Source organism: Eubalaena glacialis, chromosome 14 (genome assembly GCF_028564815.1).
Source record: "Eubalaena glacialis isolate mEubGla1 chromosome 14, mEubGla1.1.hap2.+ XY, whole genome shotgun sequence".
Taxonomy (NCBI): Eukaryota; Metazoa; Chordata; class Mammalia; order Artiodactyla; family Balaenidae; genus Eubalaena; species Eubalaena glacialis.
Genome location: NC_083729.1, coordinates 52,780,009 through 52,801,333, shown reverse-complemented (window position 1 = coordinate 52,801,333; position 21,325 = coordinate 52,780,009). Strand labels below are relative to the sequence as shown.

The 21,325-nt window shown below is 34.3% G+C and overlaps 1 protein-coding gene across 3 annotated transcripts in view; it reads left to right on the top strand.

The window, feature by feature from the left end:
* The window catches only part of USP34 (ubiquitin specific peptidase 34), a 240,766-nt gene that overhangs the window by 96,902 nt on the left and 122,539 nt on the right, over positions 1-21,325 (top strand). For all 3 annotated transcript variants that reach the window (XM_061168549.1, XM_061168548.1, XM_061168547.1), the window contains exons 11-18: positions 12,140-12,265; positions 12,416-12,545; positions 13,212-13,247; positions 13,626-13,756; positions 14,051-14,661; positions 16,844-17,058; positions 20,544-20,659; positions 20,751-20,878. In XM_061168549.1, coding sequence (XP_061024532.1) covers positions 12,140-12,265; positions 12,416-12,545; positions 13,212-13,247; positions 13,626-13,756; positions 14,051-14,661; positions 16,844-17,058; positions 20,544-20,659; positions 20,751-20,878 — 1,493 coding nt within the window. The remainder of the gene's footprint in view (positions 1-12,139; positions 12,266-12,415; positions 12,546-13,211; positions 13,248-13,625; positions 13,757-14,050; positions 14,662-16,843; positions 17,059-20,543; positions 20,660-20,750; positions 20,879-21,325) is intronic.

Genomic DNA, 21,325 nt, shown 5'->3' with positions numbered 1-21,325 from the left:
AACTTATACATAAATTTATGTAACTTCCTGAGATAATAATCTTATCTTAAAATGCAGCTAATAGCTTTTTGGGAATAGATTTTCATGTCTCAATGACAGAAGTAAAATTCCCTAGGATTTAGAAGGAACTTAAATATCATCTGATTCAATTGTGCATTATGTATGTTTTGAGGTGAAGTAGTTCATAATTTTCATCAGATCCTCAAAGGGTTTATGTGATGACTAATTTTAGAAATGCTGATATACACTCTGTTGGTTATTAGCTTCTGCATGTATATTTGTACACACATTTAGATTACTGCTTTATGAGACATTGCATACTGTCAGCATGTGAAGTTATGATTGTACTTGAATTATAATCTGACCACTGCAGTATCTGCCTCTATGTTACATCTTATGATTTGAATTCTATTCATTCCTGCTTTTTTAGGAACTGTTAATATGAATGATGATTCCTTCTTGTATTATGTATTCAAACCTCTTGTCTATACTGTATTCTTTCTTTTATGTTGTTGGGTCTTTCCATATGCCTTTGCTATCCATACTTAAGGAAGACGACTGGTAAGTGGCCTAGATGTTCTTGGGTGTTGTGAAATATTTTTCCATTACAGCTGTCAGATGGACTCCTGGGAATGGGAAACAGAGGAAGGAATGAGAAAACAGAGGATTTCATGTTCATGTCTCACTCCTGCTGTCCATCACATCTGGTACTCAGATGAGTTCAGAAATTTTCCCAGTTCCAGTGGGAAGATAGACCTATCTCCTCTGCAGCTCACTCACAAATTATTCTGAGCTACAGCTTTCTCTACGTGTACATTTAAAAATGTATTCCCAGGGCTTCCCTGGTGGCGCAGTGGTTGGGAATCTGCCTGCCAGTGCAGGGGACACGGGTTCGAGCCCTGGTCTGGGAGGATCCCACATGCTGCGGAGCAACTGGGCCCTTGGGCCACAGCTACTGAGCCTGCGCATCTGGAGCCTCTGCTCCGCAACAAGAGAGGCCACGATAGTGAGAGGCCCGCGCACCGCGGTGAAGAGTGGCCCCTGCTCGCCGCCACCAGAGAAAGCCCTTGCACAGAAACGAAGACCCAACACAGCCAAAAATAAATAAATAAATTTATTTTTAAAAAAATGTATTCCTATTCATTTCAGTCATTCAGAAATTTGTTGAAATCTCATATCTATTATTATTAATAGTAATTTTTTTTTTTGGCTGCACTCTGCGGCATACGGATCTTAGTTCCTTGACCAGGGATCTAACCTGTGCCCCCTGCATTGGGAGCACGGAGTCTTAACCATTGTACCCCCAGGGAAGTCTCTCATACCTGTTATTGATGCTTATTTTCTTTGTGGGTTTGTTTCTTTTCATTCTAAAATACAGTAATGATTGATTTTCCTCTGTGGAAGATGAGGAAATTCTCATCATTTTTCTCTTCTCATTTTCCACTTGCAGTTTTTATTATGTTATTTTTATTTATCAAGCTATGTAACTTTTAAGTTCTATACTATAAACCATAATTTCCACAGTTGTTTAATATTCATTTTGTATTTAGGTATATGATTTACCACATATTCTTTTCCTTCATTCCTGTTTTTCTCATTCGTTTTTCCTTATTCCAGGGTTAATTTGTGTTTATTCTTGTAGAATTCACAGAGTAGACTTTTGTTTTCCCTTGTTGGTTTGTAAACTGCCCCTGTACACAGAGGTCAGGGAGAAACTGAAGAAAGAGGCAGAGATCACTGCAGATTGGTAGGTGGCAGGTTTAATAAGCAAGGGAACTTAACTTATGAGGCTTGTCTTCAGTGGCTGCAAGATGAGTAGATCTCTGTACTCACCTGTCAAATCTTACAAGTTTATAAAAGAGGCCTTAATTGGGTTTAGGCACAAATACTATCCAGATGGTCTCAACACCTTACTCTCTTTCTCTCTCAAGGTTATGTCCTTGTAGTAGCTCCCACTTTGGGAATGGCAGGCTGGCCGAACATATATTCCAATGATGGAGGGTAGTGAGGAGCTGCTGCTTGCCCAGTTTCAGTTCAAAGATCAACTGGCAGTCCTGTCCTCTCGATTACCCCCCCGGTCTCTGAAGAGAAATTTATGGATATTTTGTTCTGGGTTTCTACACACTTGAGATGTCTGATTTCTTTGTACTTGAAGGGTTTGATTGAATGTCATATTACTAGAGCCACTCTTTTGTTTTCCATCAGAACTGTGTAGTATACATGAAGAGTAGTCGTTTTCTGAACAAACAACTTTTATTTTTAATATTTTACAAAGACAATATCCTATCATTTTTTGTTGGTAGAATATTTCTCTCATGTTCAGGTGTTCATTAATCCCATGAGGGTTTTTCTTTTTAACTTGTTTTGAGTTTTTGGTTGATGGCCTTTAACATATATTTTTTCCTTTATTTAAAACTTTTTTATTGTGGTACAAATGTATACAACATAATTAACCAATAATTTACCATTTTAACCATTCGTAAGTGTACAGTTCAGTGGCATTAAATACATTCACAGTGTTTTTTTAACCATCATTTGTCTGTATCCAAAACTTTGACATCATCCCCAGTAAAAACTCTGTACCTGTTGAACAATAACTCTCCATTCCTCCTTCCCAGGGGGCTTCTGGTTTCCTCCATTCTACATGTGTCTGTATGAACTTGCCTATTCTAGGTACTTCATTTGATGGAATCATGCAATATTTGTCTGTTTCTGGCTTATTTTACTAAACATGGTTTTTTCAGGGTTCATCCATGTTATAGCATATATAAAATTTTTCTTTTTATGATAAATAATATTCCATTGTATGTATATACCACACTTAGATCCATTTATCCATCAATGGACATTTGAATCAATTCCACCTTTTGGATGTTTATTGTAGATAATTACTTCTATGAACATGGATGTACAAATACATGTTTGAATCTCTGCTTTCAGTTCATCTGTATATGTACCTCAGGGTAGAACTTTTGGGTCATATGGTAAATCTAGGTTTAACCTTTTTAGAAACCACCAAACCTCTGTAGCAACTGCAGTATCTTACATCCCAGCAGCAATACAGGCAGGTTCTAATTACTTCACATCCTTGTCAACACTTCTTATGTCTTTTTAAAAAAATTTAGCCATCCTAGTAGCTGTGAAGTGGTATCTAATTGTGGTTATAATTTGCATTTATTTGCATTTTAATAACTAATGATGTTGAGCAGCCTTTCATGTGCTTATTGGCCATTTGTGCATCTTCTTCGGAGAAATAGTTATCCTTTTTTTTTAAAAAAATTAATTTATTTTTGGCTGCATTGGGTCTTTGTTGCTGCACACGGGCTCTTCTCTACTGGCTAGCAGGGGCTACTCTTCCTTGCGATGCGTGGGCTTCTCATTGCAGTGGCTTCTCTTGTTGCGGAGCACAGGCTCTAGGCGCGCGGGCTTCAACAGTTGTGGCACGTGGGCTCAGTAGTTGTGGCTTGTGGGCTCTAGAGCGCAGGCTCATTAGTCATGGCATACGGGCTTAGTTGCTCAGCAACTTGTGGGATCTTCCCAGCACGGGGCTCGAACCCGTGCCCCCTGCATTGGCAGGCGGATTCTTAACCACTGCGCCCCCAGGGAAGTCCCAGAAATGTTTATCCTTTGCCTGTTCTTGAATTGGGTGGTTTGAGAGTTTTTGTTAAGTTTTAGGAGTACTTTATATAGTCTGGATATTAATCTCTTATCAGATATGTAATCTGCATATATTTTCTCCAGCTCTGTAAGTTGTGTTTTGCTTTCTTGAAAGTATCCTTAGATGCACAAAAAAGTCTTAATTTGGGGACTTCCCTAGTGGTTCAGTGGTAAAGAATCTGCCTTGCAATGCAGGGGACGTGGGTTCAATCCCTTGTCAGGGAACTAAGGTCCCACATGCTGTGGGACAGCCAAGCCTGCATGCTGCAACTATTGAGCTTGCCCGCCTCAGTGAGAGAGCCTGAGTGCCGCAAACTACGGAGCACATGCACTTTGGAGCCTATGCACCACAGCTGCAGAGCCCACATGCCCTGGAGCCTGCACATCATAACTAGAGAGAGAAAAAACCTGCACGCCACAACTAGAGAGAAGCCCGAGCGCTGCAACGAAGAAACCTCTCGCCGCAACGAAAGATTCTGCATGCCTCAATGAAGATCCCATGTGATACAACTAAGACCCGACCTGACACAGCCAAAAAAAAAAGTCTTAATTTTGATGAAGTCTGATTTATTATATATTTTTTCTTTTGTTGCCTGTTTTTGGTGTCATACAAGTGAAACCATTGTCAAATCGAATGTTGTGAAGATTTTATCCAGTGTTTTCTTAAAAGAGTTTTATATATGTCCTGAGTTTAGCTCTTTGATCCATTTTGAGTTAATTTTTGTGTGTGGGATAAGGTAAAGGTCTATATTAACTCTTTTGCATGTGAGTATCCAGTTTTCTGAGCACCATTTTTTTTTTTTTTTTTTTTTTTGAAAATACCGTCCTTTCTCCATTGAATGGTCTTGGCACTGGTGAAAAATCATTTGACCATTTATGTGAGGTTATATTTCTGGGTTCTCTATTCTACTCCATTGTTATATATGTTTGTCCTTACACCATTGCCACACTGTTTTAATTATTTTTGTTGTGTTTCAAAGTCTTTTTTTTGAAGATTGTTTTTGGCTTTTCAGAACTCCTTCCAATTCCGTATGAATTTGAGCACTGGATTTTCCATTTCTGCCAAAAGGCTCTTGGAATTTTGATAGGGATTGTGATGAATCTGTAGATTGCTTTAGGTAGTATTAACAGTGTTAAGTCTTCCTATTCATGAACATAGGATGTCTTTCCATTTATTTAAATCTTTAATTTCTTTGAGTCGTGTTTTGTAGTTTTCACTGTACAGGTCTTTCACCTACTTTGTTTCATTTCTAAGTATTTATTCTTTTTATGCTATTGTAAATGGAATTGCTATCTTAAATTTCTTGTCAGGTGTTTCACTGCTGGTATATAGAAACAGCTGAATTTTGCTTGTTGAGCTTGTACTGTATAACTTTGTGAATTTGCTTATTAGCTCTACTAGCTTTCTATATATATAAAATCATGTCATTTATGAATAGTTTTACATCTTCCTTTCCAATTGATTTGCTCTTTATTTATTTATTTATTTTTGTGGTCTGATATCTCTGGCTAGAATTTCTATGTAGTGTTGAATGGCAGTGATGAATGCGAGCATCATTGTCTTGTTCCTGATCCTAGGGGAAATTTTTTCAGTCATTGGGTACTGAGTGTGATGTTAGCTGTGGAAATTTTCTTTATTCTTAAAGTTCTGAGAGTTTTTGTCATGAAAAGGTGTTGGATTTTTGTCAGTTGCCTTTTCTGCATCAGTTGAGAAGATTATGTGGCTTTTTTCCTTCTTTCTATTAATAGGATGTATTACAGTAAGTGTTTTTCTTATTGAACTACCCTTGTATTCCTGGAGTAAATCTCACTTGGTCACAGTGAAAATTCTTTTAGTATGCAGTTGTATTTGATTTGCTAATATGCAATTGTATTTGATTTGCTAATATTTTGTGGAGAACTTTAGTATCATTGAAAGAGATATTGCTCTGTGATTTTCTATTCTTATGAAGGCTTTGGTATCAGGTCAGTGCTAGTCTCATAGAATGAGTTAGGAAGTATTTCATTCTCTTCAGTTTGGGGGGAGGGTTTGAGAAGGATTGGCAATAATTTTTCTATAAATGTTTGGTAGAGTTCACTAGTTAAGACCATGTATTTTAGTACTTTGTTGGGAGGTTGATTACTGACTCAGTCTCTTGTTAAAGCTCTATTGACATTTCCCTTTTCTTCTTGAGTCAATTTAGGTAATTTGTAAGGAATTTTTTTTGGCATACAGTTGTTCATGGTATTTTCTTATAATTTTTTTTTTTAACCTCTAAGTTTGGTAGTAATATCCCACTTTCATTTCTGATTTTAGCTATTTACATCTTCTCTCTCCTCTTCTAAAAATATTTTTTAGTCAGTCTAGCAAAAAGTTTGTTATTTTGTTAATCTTTAGAAGAACCAGCTATTGGTTTTGTTAATTTTTAAAAATTGTTTTCCTAATCTGTATTTTATTTATCTGTGTTCTCATCTTTATTATTTCCCTTCTTCTTAGCTTTGGGTTTAGTTTATTATTTTTCTAGTTCCTTACATGATAAAGTTAGGTTGTTGATAATTAGATCTTTTAAAATTTACATTTACATTTAATAAATTTCTGTGCAGTGCTTTTTTGCATCCCATGTATTTTGTTTTGTTGTTTTTTCAAGTCATTTGTTGCTAAATATTTTGATTTCCCTTGTCATTTTTTTCTTTGACCTATTGGTTGTTTAAGAATGTATTATTTAATTTCCATGTATTTGTGAAATTTCTAGTTTTCCTTCTAGTATTGATTTCTTAACTTCATCTTTTTGTGGCCAGAGAAAACACTTTGTATGATATCTGTCTTTTTAAATCTGTTGAGACTTGTTTTGTGGCCTAACATATGGTCTGTCCTGGAAAACTGTATTTTAGAGAAGAATACATTCTTTAGAAAATAATGTTTTCTGCTGTTGTGTGGAGTGTTCTCTCTATATGTCTGTTAGGTTTAATTGGTTTATTGTGCTCTACGAGTTTTCTCTTTCCTTTCTTTTCTTCTGTCTAGTTGTTTTATCCATTATTGAAGTGGGTTATTGACATCTACAACTATTATTGTAGAACTTTCTATTTCTCCCTTAATTTCTGTCAATTTTTGCTTCAGTGTTTATTATATATTCTTGCTATAGTGAACCTTTTATTAATGAATGATGTTACCTTTTGTCTCTGTTAACCTTTTTTTAAAAAAATCTTTAACTGTGGTAGGGAAAAAACCCCATGAAATTTACCCTCTGAACCATTTAAAAATTCTAATGGTGTTAATTATATTCATATTGTTATGTAACAGATCTCTAGAACTTTTTCGTCTTCCAAAACTGAAAACCTGCACCCATTGAACAACAACTCCCAATTCTCTTTCCTCACATCTCCTGGTATCCATCATTTGACTCTGCTTCCATCATTCTGTCTATATATTTCATATTAGTGGAATCCTGTAGTATTTGTCCTTTTGTGACTGACTTATTTCACTCAGCATAATGTCCTCAAAGTTCACCCATGTTCACCATGTTCACCCATGTTGTGGCATGTGACAGGATTTCCTCCCCTTTTTGGCTGAATTATATTCTGTTGTATGTATGTGCCACATTGTATTTATACATTCATTTGTTGATGGGCATTTGTGCTGCTTTCACATCTTAGCTGCTGTAAGTAATGCTGTAGTGAACATGGGTGTGGAAATATCTCTTTGAAATCCCACTTTTAACTCTCTTGGATATATACCCAGGAGTGGGGTTGTTGGAGTATGTGATAATTCTTCTTTTTCTAGTAACTTTTAAAAAATTTAAACTACTTGATTTTAGTATGGTCAGCCCAGCTTTCTTTTGCTCATTATTTACATGGAATATCTTTTTCCATCCTCTCCAGTTTGTGTCTTTGGATGTAAAATGAATCTCTTAAGGACATCGTATATTTGTATCATGTTTTTTAATCCATTCTGCTGTTCTTTGTCTTTTGAATGGAGTGTTTAAACCATTTATTTATTTTTAAAACATTTTTATTGAAATATAGTTGATTTACAGTGTTGTGTTAGTTTCAGCAAAGTGTACAGCAAAGTGATTCAGTTATACATATATATAAATATATATATTTTAAAATTCTCTTCCATTTTAGGTTATTATAAGATATTGAGTATAGTTCCCTGTGCGATACAGTAGGTCCTTTTTAATTATCTATTTTATATATAGTACTGTGTATATTTCAATCCCCAAACTCCTCATTTATCTCTCTCCCCAAACCATTTATATTTAAAGTAATTACTCAAAGAGGAATTTCATTCTGCCATTTTTCTTTTTGTTTTTTATAGGTCTTTATAGTATTTTTGTCCATTATTTTCCTCCATTACTGCCTTCTTTTTTTAGTTGATTTTTTTGTGGTGAAATATTTTGATTACCTTCTCACTTCCTTTTGTGTGTATTTTATAGATATTTTGTGTGTAAAGTGGTAATTACATTTGACGTATTGAAGTTCTTACAATCTAATTTGAATTTATGCCAACTTAACTACCATACAAAAACTTTGTTTCTGTACAGCTCCATCCCCCTTATTTTGTTATTAATATCAAAGATTGCAGTTTTATATAATTTGTGCCCAATTGTGTAGAAGAATAATTTTTCTTGTTTTTGTTCTTTAAATCATGTAGGAATTAAAAAATGGAGTTAGAAATGAAAACTATAATAATACTAGCTTTTTTGTTGTTGTTGTTGTTGCTGTTCTATTCTCCCAGAATTTTTTTTTTTTTTTAACTTTTTTGGGTTATTTATTTATTTATTTATTTATGGCTGTGTTGGGTCTTCGTTTCTGTGCGAGGGCTCTCTAGTTGCGGCAAGTGGGGGCCACTCTTCATCGTGGTGCGCGGGCCTCTCACTATCGCGGCCTCTCTTGTTGCGGAGCACAGGCTCCAGACGCGCAGGCTCAGTAATTGTGGCTCACAGGCCTAGTTGCTCTGCGGCATGTGGGATCTTCCCAGACCAGGGCTCGAACCCGTGTGCCCTGCATTGGCAGGCGGATTCTCAACCACTGTGCCACCAGGGAAGCCCCAATACTAGCTTTTAATTATCTATATATTTACCTTTATCAGAGATGTTTATTTCTTCACTCTTGTCTAGCTTCCTTTCATTTTATTCTGAAGGACTTCCTGTTGCATTTCTTGCAGGGCAGGTCTAGTTGTAGGTCTAGTTTTGTTTATCTGGAAATGTATTAATTTCTCATTATTTAAGGACAGATTTTGCCAATTGTAGAATTCTCAGTTGAAAGTTTTTTCTCTCACCCTTTAATATATCATCCTTCTTCCTCTGGCTTCCAAGGTTTGTAATTAGAAATTGGCTGATAGTCTTATTGAGTACCTGTTTTATGTGAATTGCTTATTATCTCTTCCTGCTTTCACGATTATTTTATTGTCTTTGGCTTTTAACAGTTCGATTATAATATCTCTTGGTATAACTCTCTGAGTTTATCCTACTGAGAGTGTGTTGAACTTTTTGGATTTGTAGACTTACGTCTTTCCTCAAGTTGAGAAGCTTTTGGCCATTATTTCTTTAAATATACTTTGTCTACCTTTCTTTTCCTCTGGGATTTCTACAACGAGTGTGTTGGTAGACTGGGTGGTGTCCCACAGGTCCCTTAGACTCTCTTCACTTTTCTTCATTGTTTTTTCTTTCTCTTCCTTAGATTCAGTAATTTCAGTTGTCCTATTTTCTTCAGTTGTCCTGTTTTCAAGTTTGCTTATTCTTCTGCTTGCTCAGATCTGCCTTTGAGCCCCTCTAGTGTATTTTTTATTTCAGTTATTTTACTTTTCAGCATTTCTTTTTGGTTCCTTTTTATAATTTCTGTCTTTTTAATGATATTCTCATTTTGTTCATGCATTGTTTTCCTGCCTTCGTCCTTTTCCTTTAGCTCTTTTAACATCTTTAAGGGTAGGTGTTTTAAGGTGTTTGTCTAGTAATTCCTATGGGTGAGCATTCTACAAATGATGGGTACATTTGTGTTGATATATTTTATTTATTTGGATGGGCCATATTTTCCTGTTTCTTTTTATACTTTGTGTTGGTTTTCTTCTTCTTTTGGTTGAAAACATTGAATTTTATAATACGGTAACTTTGGAAAAGAGATTCTCTTCTTTTCTCAGAATTTGTTCTTTTTTAATTGATCCCTAGACTAAAAATGATCTAATGTGAAAGCTCATGGTCTTTTCAGGTATTTTTCTGAGCTGTGTCTTTCCCTGGGAATGTGCAGTACCTTTCTAAATTGTTCTACATATTTGGTTGTTATTGAGTGTCTTAAAAAAACCCTGGTGTGGCTCCTTTAATTCCCCCAGTAGTCACTCTTGCTGATTTGGGTTGAAACAATGGCAGCTAACCTCTGTGCCTGCACCTCACCCATCAGATGTAGTAATACGAATTCACAACACAGAAGTTTGTTATTTGGACATTATTATTTGCACAGGATCATTATTGCCCACCCATGGCTCCAACAAACTGTACCAGAGTCACATATTGCTGTCCCCACAGCTGCCTGCCATAGGGTCAAGGAGTAGGAAATGGGTAGCTGCTATCACACTGAAGGCTGAAATTGGCCAACATTAACAACAATTTACCAGCCAAGCTTTCCTTTGGGAGCACAAGAGTTCAAATTGGCTATTCCAGAGTTTCAGAATAGTTACATAAGACAGTTTCTGCCAGTAGTACAGTTGCTTTCTAGGTACAGAGCTGGATTCCTGGCACTTCCTGCTCTGCCATCTTCTCTGACATTCTTTTCTTCTCTTTTCTTTTCAATAACTAGTTAAGAAGAGTCTGTGAACCAACTCCACACTGCCATTTTTACCAGGAACTAAAGCCGTCAATCTTAATATTTTTTTCCTGACTTTTGGATGTGTCTTCATAAAGTGCATCTTGAAAAGAGCCTTATGTGTCTTTTGCCTCAGTTACAGGATTACATAATTATATTTTATGGGTCTTGTTACTTAAAAATAACCAAAATTATATCTATTATGAAAATCCCATTTTATTAATATTTACACTGGTACAAATCAGGAATTTATCACACAGTATGTTTTAATCACATTTTCATTAGGAAAAGTGTAAATCTAATAGTTACTTCTTGACAAAAAGCAAGTATAAACTGTTAGTACAGTCCAATTATAATGTTAATTAATACTATATTAAAATATTCTTAGGTGAGATCTATAAAATCACCAGACTTATAATTGATGATTCATTTCTCAAAATCAAATGATGTTTTTGGTCTTAAAGTACTGCAGTTGTGTAAAGAACACTGTTGAATTTAATAGTAGCATTGAAGTAAATAGTGTAGTTTATTAGAAGTTACCTCAACATAGAGGAATTCTTCCAGTGTTATTTTATTTTACCTTCTGTTTCAAAATTAGGTTGTGTATATTTATCCTGATAAGATTATGCAGTAGAAGAGAGTTTATATGATTTATACCTGAAAAATATAAAAGTCAGTGTTTTAGAATAGAAAAATCTACATTTTCTTATAGACTTTTTATGTATTGTAGATAAGTAGGATACATTTTACCTTTGGAGTCCTGAAACTGGGTATTTCTGACCAAGTCAGATTTGTTGCTGTATCTTGATTTAGCAGTTAGCAACTTTGTAGCTGTAAAAGATGCTTATTTTACATGACATTGTAATATTTAGTAGTCATATCTTTGTAAATATTATATTTTCCCTCATATTTACGTAATTCTGTTTAGTATAACAAAGGAGACTTTCCTAGTGTATATTATGTAGACCTTGATTATAAAGGGGTTTCTATTTTGTACTGTTTTTCAATTAATGACCATGTTATATAAATACTTTATAACCACTTAATGTGAGAGATATAATACAGTCAACCCTTGATCAACATGGGGATTAGGGACGCCTGCTCTCTGCACAGTCGAAAATCCATGTGTAACTTTACAGTTAGCCTTCTGTATCCACAGTTCCATATCTGTGGATCATATAGTACTGTAGTATGTATTTAGTGGAAAAAAAACAAAACAAACTTGTATAAGTGGGTGCACACAATTTAAACCTATGTTGTTCAAGGGTCCACTGTACACTTAAAAAATAATGTTTATTTGGTTTTCTCTCCTAATTGTAATTTATTTTATTTTTTATTGCCTACATTTTAATTAACTATTTAACTTGTTTTTATATTAGTGATATGTTCCTAAATTTAATTGGAATCCTTTTTTATACTTGGATTCCAGAAACTATTTATTGCAGGCTTCTTTCTTGAGGTTAAAAAATTATGCTTGTGGTTTGCTTGGATAAAGTGAAGTTCTGCTTAAGTGGAATTTTATTTTCACAATTTTATGTACTGCAATTTATGACATTTGGTAATTAACATTTTACTAATATATTAAAAAATATCAGTGTACTAGCCAGCTTCTTCACGTTTAAGCTTATATAACTTTTTTGGTGTCAGGTTATTTATTTATGTAGTGTGATTATTTTTGACTATTGTCTCTACTTTTATTTTCTAGCTGAAACACTGTAGTCGGTATATACATGACTTATTTCCTTCACTCATCAAGAATTTGGATCCAGTACCACTTAGACATCTTCTTAATCTGGTCTCAGCTCTTGAACCAAGTGTTCATACTGAACAGGTAATTCATTCAAAACATAATGTTTGTTTTTTTTTTGGTAAAGTGAAAATTTATTTGTGATTCAGATCATTTAACTTGTAGTTTATTACTGTATTTCCTAAAACCTCTAATTTCAACCTCTCCTCTTTTTTTTTTTTTTTTTTTTTAAAGACACTGTACTTGGCATCGATGTTAATTAAAGCATTGTGGAATAATGCGCTAGCAGCTAAGGCCCAGCTATCTAAACAGAGTTCTTTTGCATCTTTACTAAACACTAATCTTCCCATTGGAAATAAGAAAGGTTAGTAAAGTATAATGTAATTTGAAGTAAGTTGTTCATAGCTTATAACTCAAATTTGAAGCAGTTTCTGCAAATTAGTTTCAGTTTAATCTCAATTTTGAAATAAGTTGGAAAGGGAGGTGTTGGTTTTCTTAAAACGTTAATAAATTGGGGTTAGCTCATGTCTTTGGTTTACTGTTCAAATAACAGCAATAACGTTTCAGTAGTTACTGGATCTTCTTCCATTAGTGTTCTTTTAAGAAAAAAAACAAAACTATCTCCTAAAAGCTTTAGAGCTTTTGGTTAGAAAACAGTCAACATGATTTCTTTTAGAAATAATTTTGAGAATAGAACATAATGATACATTTCTCTTTCTGTGTTTTCTACTTCAAAGTTTTCTGTCTTTTCAGGTATTTTATGTGTGCTTTTACATGTATAGCTTTCTAGGGTTTCCTAAAACTTTATCAGCTTTACCCCTCTTTTTGTTTCCTGACATCATATACTACCCTTTTCTTAGGCTTTCCTGTGCAGGCACCCACAAGTACTACGACACGTGGTGGGGACTTAGATTATTGCAGGTTTCCCTACCTATATCTTGTTGATTATGTAATAAAAACAACTGATATGTGCCCCAGAGAAATTCAGTCACTTAGATTATTTCCATCCTGTTTTTTCCTTTTCCTTCAGAGGACGAAGAGCTCAGAAGAGCTGCACCATCACCTTGTAAGTTGAGTCTTAGAAATGTATGGCAAGATGACTTGTAGTTTTATTTTGATGACCATCTAGAGTTAATTAATTTTATATAATATATTTGTATCACAGTCATAAAGTTCATTTTGCATAGGAGATGTAAATCCTGACTACCTATCTATCTTACTTACTTACTTACTTTTTGCTTAAATCATTAGTATCCTGACTTTTAATTGAAATCATGTATATCTTCTTTAGAAATAATAGGCAAATGTTAACATATTTCCAGATTATATTTTTGGCTACTTAGCATGAAGCTTTGGTATATCAAAGAATCAAAGGATTATGACATTCTGATAGATCCATGTTAATACAAGTTAGAAGTAAAAAAACCCCATCATTTTAATATAGGGTCACCTGCAGCCAGTCCTCAAAGCAGTGATAACAGCGATACCCACCAAAGTGGAGGCAGTGACATTGAAATGGATGAGCAACTTATTAATAGAACCAAACATGTGCAGCAGCGACTTTCAGATACAGAGGTATGAAAATACTTTTTCCTCCCGCTTTAAAAGAGATTGTTTGATTTTTGGGTTTGTACCATGTTTATCCTTTGAACTGGGAATATAAACATGATGCCAGTTGAGGCCTTTCCTATCTTTTAAGTATCATTGAGGTTCTTTACTTTTCTTTGAGTTTTTAATTCCATTTTGTATTGTTCAATGCAGTTTGTCAGGACTGTGGCAGCCTTTTAAAAAAGTACAGTGTGTTAATGTCATTTACTTTTTTCTTACTAGTTTAAATATTTATTTAAATCTTTTTGTTTCTAAATATAGGAATCCATGCAGGGAAGTTCTGATGAAACTGCCAACAGTGGTGAAGATGGAAGCAGTGGTCCTGGTAGCAGTAGTGGACATAGTGATGGATCTAGCAATGAGGTGAATTCTAGCCATGCAAGCCAGTCAGCAGGGAGCCCTGGCAGTGAGGTACAGTCAGAAGACATTGCAGATATTGAAGCCCTTAAAGAAGAAGATGAAGATGACGATCATGGTCATAATCCTTCTAAAAGCAGTTGTGGTACAGATCATCGGAACAGGAAATTAGAAAGTCAAGCAGGCATTTGCTTAGGGGATTCCCAAGGCCCATCAGAAAGAAGTGGGACAAGCAATGGAACAGGAAAGGACCTGGTTTTTAACACTGAATCAGTTCCATCAGTAGATAATCGAATACGAATGCTAGATGCCTGTTCACACTCTGAAGACCCAGAACATGATATTTCAGGGGAAATGAATGCTGCTCATATAGCACAAGCATCTCAGGAATCTTGTATTACACGCACTGGGGACTTTCTTGGGGAGACTATTGGGAATGAATTATTTAATTGTCGGCAGTTTATTGGTCCACAGCATCACCACCACCACCACCACCATCATCACCACCACGATGGGTAAGTCTACCTAAAAATAAAACAGCTTACATTTCCTTTAGGGAGTTAATTATAGCCTATATTTATTCAATTGCAATATATTCTAGATCAGTGCTGTCCAATAGGAATATAATGTAAGCTACAAATGCATGCCATTAATGTAAGCTGCAAATGCATGCCATAAGTATGTAATTTTTAATTTTCATTAATTAGTTAATTTATTTTTGGCCACGCCCTGCAGTTTGCGGGATCTTAGTTCCCCAACCTGGGATTGAACCCATGCCCCACTGCAGTGGAGGCATGGAGTCTTAACCACTGGATCGCCAAGGAAAGTCCCAATTTTTAATTTTCTAATGGGTACATTTTAAAAAGCAAGATGAAACAGATACGATTAATTTTAATTATAAATTTTTTTTAAAGCAGTAATCTCCAAAATATCATATATCCACATGTAATCCATGTAAAATTTTTAATAAAATTTTTTTTTGTACTAGGTCTTCAATAATCTGTGTATATTTAATACTCCTAACATCTTCGTTTAGACCAGCCATTTTTTACATGTGCAGTGGCCACAGGTGGCTAGTGGCTGTTGTATTGGACAACACAGATCTAGATCTTCAATTCCTTGTAATAATTGCCTAATAGTAGATAGTGAATTGCTTGTGGAAACTTCCATTAAAGTGTGATCATGAAAAGGGAAATTTTATGCACATTCTAATTTTAGGATATTAGTAAGGATAAAGCCTCAGCATAAAGCTTTTTGATTATCTGTGAAATACACCTATGGTGTTTAATAGTAAGTGATTCTGTCATTTACTAGTGTTACAGTATTGGGCAAGGTACTCAGTTGTTCTTACTATCATTTTCTCATCTATAAAATAGGAACAATAGTACCTATCTCATGGGCTTATTGTGAGCATTTCATGGGCTGATATGATTGGCACATAATAAGAACTTAATAAATATTAGCTGCTATTTATTATTACTGTCATTGCAAGTAGTAATATTTGAGTTAATGATGAAATAGGGGTATGTAGTTTATCAGGATTTATCTTAGATATGACTATTTGCCAGGCCTTTCAGAATTTAATATGGTTGTTTGGGAGAACTACACATCCATACATATTCCTACTTTATTTCCTTTGCCTTTTTCTTATCATTAACCCATATGAGTTTACAGTAATGTTTCTTAGTCTTGGCAGTATTGATGTTTTGGGCCAGGTAATTCTGTGTTTTGGATTTACAGCAATGTGGATGCTGCCCTCTGCATTGTAGGATGGATGTTTAGCAGCATCTCTAGCCTCTAGGCCTACATACTAGAGGAATCTCCCAAGTTGTGATAACCAAAAATTGTCTCTAGACATTGCCAGATGTCCCCTTGGCCTTCTGTTTGAGAACCACTGGTTTATGGTCTGACATTACAGAAATGCACATTCAGAGTTCTCCCCAGGACATACTGAAGACAAAGCAATTAGTTCATAAAACTGAGGAGGGTAATATGTTCAGTTTGGTACATTGTAAATCTCTTTTAGTGTTCACACCAACCCTCTACCTGAAAAGACCTAATGATTTAATTTTTTTATGTTAGCCATTTCCATATTCTCTGTGTATGGGTACCATTTGTGAGTCTCTAAATCAATCCTGAACTTTTCTTCTTCGTGTTATTTTTATCATTTTGTCTTTACATCCTTAGAGCACCCCGTATGGTATGTTTTAGAAGGGAGGGCTTAATAGGTGTTTATTGAGTTAAAAGTCCCTCAGTTAATACTAACCACATGTAGATTGCAGCTGTAAATTGAAATTTTTTTCCTGGTAGTTATCTGATTTGATTCTGCAGTTGGATGAACAAATGTAAATAAATTTTAAGGTTTCACTTTAAGATTTGAGTTTATAAAAAAATTAACAGTTAAGTTTACTGTTTTTTTTTTTCCCTATAATTATTCTCTTTGAAGTTGTTTTAGTGAAGTGTGTTGATGGGCCAGATAATAGGTAGGTATATTGTATAATTAATATATAGTGCTGACTTTGTGGGCTTTTTATTTTTTGTAAAGCTGTCAATATTCCATATTGTTAACAAACAAATGTAGCTTTATTCTTGAGTGGGTTGTAACTTGTGCCAAATGTTTTGAGAGATATTTTTTGTGATTCACAATGTGTGTTTAAATTTGTAATGGCTAACTTTGTACTCCTCTCTGTGTTACAGTCATATGGTTGATGATATGCTAAGTGCAGATGATGTCAGTTGCAGCAGCTCCCAGGTCAGTGCAAAATCAGAAAAAAATATGGCTGATTTTGATGGTGAAGAATCTGGGTGTGAAGAGGAGCTAGTTCAGATTAACTCACATGCAGAGCTAACATCTCATCTCCAACAACATCTTCCCAATTTAGCATCTATTTACCATGAACATCTTAGTCAAGGTAAGGTTCTGTAGTAAGTAAAATTATTCCTTTATTTAAAATAGGAATAATTTATAGAACACATTGTTAAAAGGAATCAACAGTCAATGTTTTGTTACTTCAATGTTTTTGCCAAATAATTTTCATATTATAGTTTTTTTCCCCAAGGAAATGAAATTATTATGAATACTCCATCATGAATATGAAGGCTGCAGTTCCATCAAGAGATATTTAACAAGGAAAAGAAATAAAAAATAATATGTATAAAAATTATAACTTTGTATTTGAGAAATTACATGGCTGCATTAGATTTTATATTCAGGAATCTTAGGACTTAAAAGTAGGAGATTACACAGAATCACATGTTGTATGATTCCATTTATATAAAAGGACTAAGATAGGCAAATCTGTAGAGATAGAAAGTAGAGATTAGTGGTTCCCTGTGGCTAGTGAGGATTGGGAGAAATAAGAGGAGGGGTGACTGCTAAACGGTGAGGTGTTTCTTTCATCTGGGGTGATGAAAATGTTCAAAAAACGATGGCTCTGATCACTCTAAATCAGTCTTAAAAAGATGATAGGACATGACCAAACTCTAAAGAATCGAGGTTAGAAGAGGTTAAAGAATAGTAGGAGATAAAGGAGGAAAGGGAGAAAAATTAAGAGGGAAAACAGTTCTAGAATTGGCAATTTAAAGGTCCATATCCAACCTCTTGCTTGGTTACATACCATCAGCACTTGCTAGCCTAGAACATGGGTTTTGGGATGCCAGTAAATTATAAACTAAGTAAACCAGGTAGATTAGGTTTATGCTTTTAAAGCCACGATCAGACTTAGAGATGCAATTTGTGGATCTTGGCAACAACTTTCTGATTTCAAATGTTACTTGCGTATAATCTAGATAAGGTTATTTTGACTTTTTTTTTTTTTTCCCCTTTTTTTTGGCCGTGCTGCGTGGCTCGCGGGATCGCAGTTCCCCGACCAGGCACTGAACCCAGGCCCTCAGCAGTGAGAACGCGGAGACCTAACCACTGGACTGCCAGGGAATTCCCTATTTTGACATTTTTGTTGTTATTGTGGTTGTTGAGAAATGAATGGGCTAAGATTGAGGTCAATTTAATTTTATACCATATTTATTAAATTTTCACCATTCTTCTATTCTTAACCCATTTTCCTTTTATTCAGTATTGTACATATTTTTTTACTATACGAAGTTAGAAATTGAGCAAAATATTAGACGTATTAATGCTCTCCAAATCTACCTTGTATTACTGTGTATTTAATACTATAGAGAACTCTTCCAACACAGTAAGACAAACAATACAATTTAAAAATGGACAACAGGTATGAATAAATTTAGTTAATTCATAAATGAAGATATAAAAATGGTCAGTAAATACATGAAAAGATGTTCAATATCTACAGTCATCTGGGAAATTCAAATTAAAACTACAACTGGATATTTCTACTCATTTGGGATGGGTAAAAAATTAAGGACTTGATATCAAATGACGCTAAGGATGCAGAGCAACTACAACTCTCATACATTTCTGGGAAGGAGCTTAAAATAGTACAGGCAGTTTAGAGTACTGTTTTAGCAGTTTCTTTTAAAGTTAAACTTATACTTACCATATGACCCAGCAATTCCTATTCTAGGTATTTACCCAAGAGAAATGAAAACATACGTCCACAAAAAGATTTGTACCTGAATGTTCATAACTGCTTCATTTATGAACCTCAGCTGGAATTAACTGGTAGATAAGCAAATTGTTGTATATTCACAGTGGAATAAAAAGGAAAGAGCTACTGATACGTTCAATACCATGGCTGAATATCAAAAAACATTCTAAGCAAATGAAGCTAGACAGAAAAATACATACTGTGTATCATTTATATGCACTTCTAAAATTTCCTAAAGTAATTTATAATGGTTGACATCTACTCAGTGATTGGTGGTGGGGATTGATTGTAAAGGGACACGAGAACTTTTTGGGGTGATAGAAATGTTCTGGATCTTGATTATGTATTTACATTGTATTTTAATAAAATTAATTTTAAAAAGTAAATACCAAAACAAATAACCAAACAAACCCCAAACTTAAAAAGTCAAGCTACAAACTGGGAGAAATATTTGCAAATCATATATCTAATAAAGGGCTTGCATCCAGACCATATAAGAACTTTTACAACTCAGTAGTAAGACAACTTAATTAAAAATTGGGAATTGATTTATTTCACCAAAGAAGGTACACAAATGGCTAATAAGCACATGAAAAGATGCCTAGCATCATTAGTCATTAGGGAAATTAAAATTAAAGACCAGAATGAGATTCTACTGCATATCTACTAGAATGGCTAAAATTAAAAAGAGCGACCATACCTATGTGTTGGAAAACAGTTTGGCAGTTTCTTCAAATTTTAAACATACGTGTTTACCTTATGACCCAACAATTCCACTTCTAAGTATTTACCCTAAAGAAAAGAAAGCACATGTCTATACAAAGACTGGTTACATCAGTGTTATGGCAGCATTATTCATATTAGACAAAAACTGGAAACTATCCAAATTTTCAGTAATTGGTAGATATATAAACAATATTTTCATATAATGGAATATTATTCTGTATTTAAAAGGAACACACTACTGATAGGTGCTTCAACATGGATGAACCTCAGACATTTTGCTAAGTGAACAAAGTCAGACATAAGAGTATACATATGTATTGTATAATTCCATTTATATGGAATTTCTAGAAAAGGCTAATTTATGGGGATGGAAGAACAGACTAGGGCTCGAGAATGGGATCAAGGATTAAATGTAATTAGGTATGAGGGAATGCTTTAGGGTGGTGAAAGTGTTCTAAAACGGAATTATGGTGAAGGTTGCATAATTCTCATTTTAATGAAATCAAAGTACATGTACAGTTTAAGAGGGAAATTTCATGGTAAAGCTGTTAAAGACAAAGAAGCATTTTTGCTTAATATAACAGCTAGGGAGAATTTATAGTCTGGCAGTCAGAAAGTCTGAATTATTATAATAGACGCTTTGAATTTAATTGAATGTTTTGAGTAAATCATCTCAAAAAAATCTTTAGGTATAAGACACTTTACAGAAGGTCATTTAGAGGAATGTCCCTTGGCTATATAGTTAATTCAGTTAAATTTTCTTCTTAGTGTTTAATTTGGGTTTCAAATATTTATATACAGTTCTCTTGACATGTGGAAAACATTAAATAATCATACTTATTAGTAATAGTGAGGAGGCTATGAAATAGTGGAGAGGCTAGGAAAACTTTTCTTATTTTACTTTAGTAGTATCAAACTCTAAACAGTACTATTCTGTCTCATTCATAAAGCAACTGTGTTAATCTTGTTTTTATCTTGTGATGTAAGAAGAGATTTATTGTTATGCTTCACTTTGAATTTGTTAACTTTATGAATGCTGTAGTTCACTTTACAATTTCAGTCAACTGCATTCCTCTATAGTGTGTTATATTTTGCCCCTTCAGGACCTACAGTTCATAAACATCAATTCAGCAGTAATGCTGTAACAGACATTAATTTGGATAACGTTTGCAAGAAAGGAAACACTTTGTTGTGGGATATAGTCCAAGATGATGATGCAGTAAGTTATTTAATAAAGCCAAAAGACTACAAAATTACAGCAAAATGCATTCAGTATAAACAGTAACTTTATGTATATACATTTTTTGTAGGTTAATCTTTCTGAAGGATTAATAAATGAAGCAGAGAAACTTCTCTGTTCCTTAGTATGTTGGTTTACGGATAGACAGATTCGAATGAGGTTCATTGAAGGTTGCCTTGAAAATTTAGGAAACAACAGGTAAATAGGAATTTAAAATTTTTTATGCAATAATCATATTCATAATCAGTATTCTTATTGACCTAGATATGGTGGGTTCATAGCATTTAATGTGCCATTATCAACCTATTTATTTTAGTAATTGTGGTTTTTATATTAGTTCTAAACTGTTTTCCCCCACAGGGTTTATATGTTATCACACAGTCTTGCTTTTTTCATCACTTTTCGGCACTCTTGATTAGATCCCCTCCAACAGAGACAAAGGAATACTGTCCTCTTGATTCTGGGAACATGGTGGTGATTACTCTATTTTCAGATTACAGTTTAAATGTTCTTGAACTGTTATATATAAAGGAAGCTAAATACGATAAGTGAAGTTAAACTTAAGCTGAAATATAAACATTTTGTTAATGGCATTGTTCTTCCATCTGGGTGGATCTTTTGACTTCTGTAGTGCACAAAGAATTA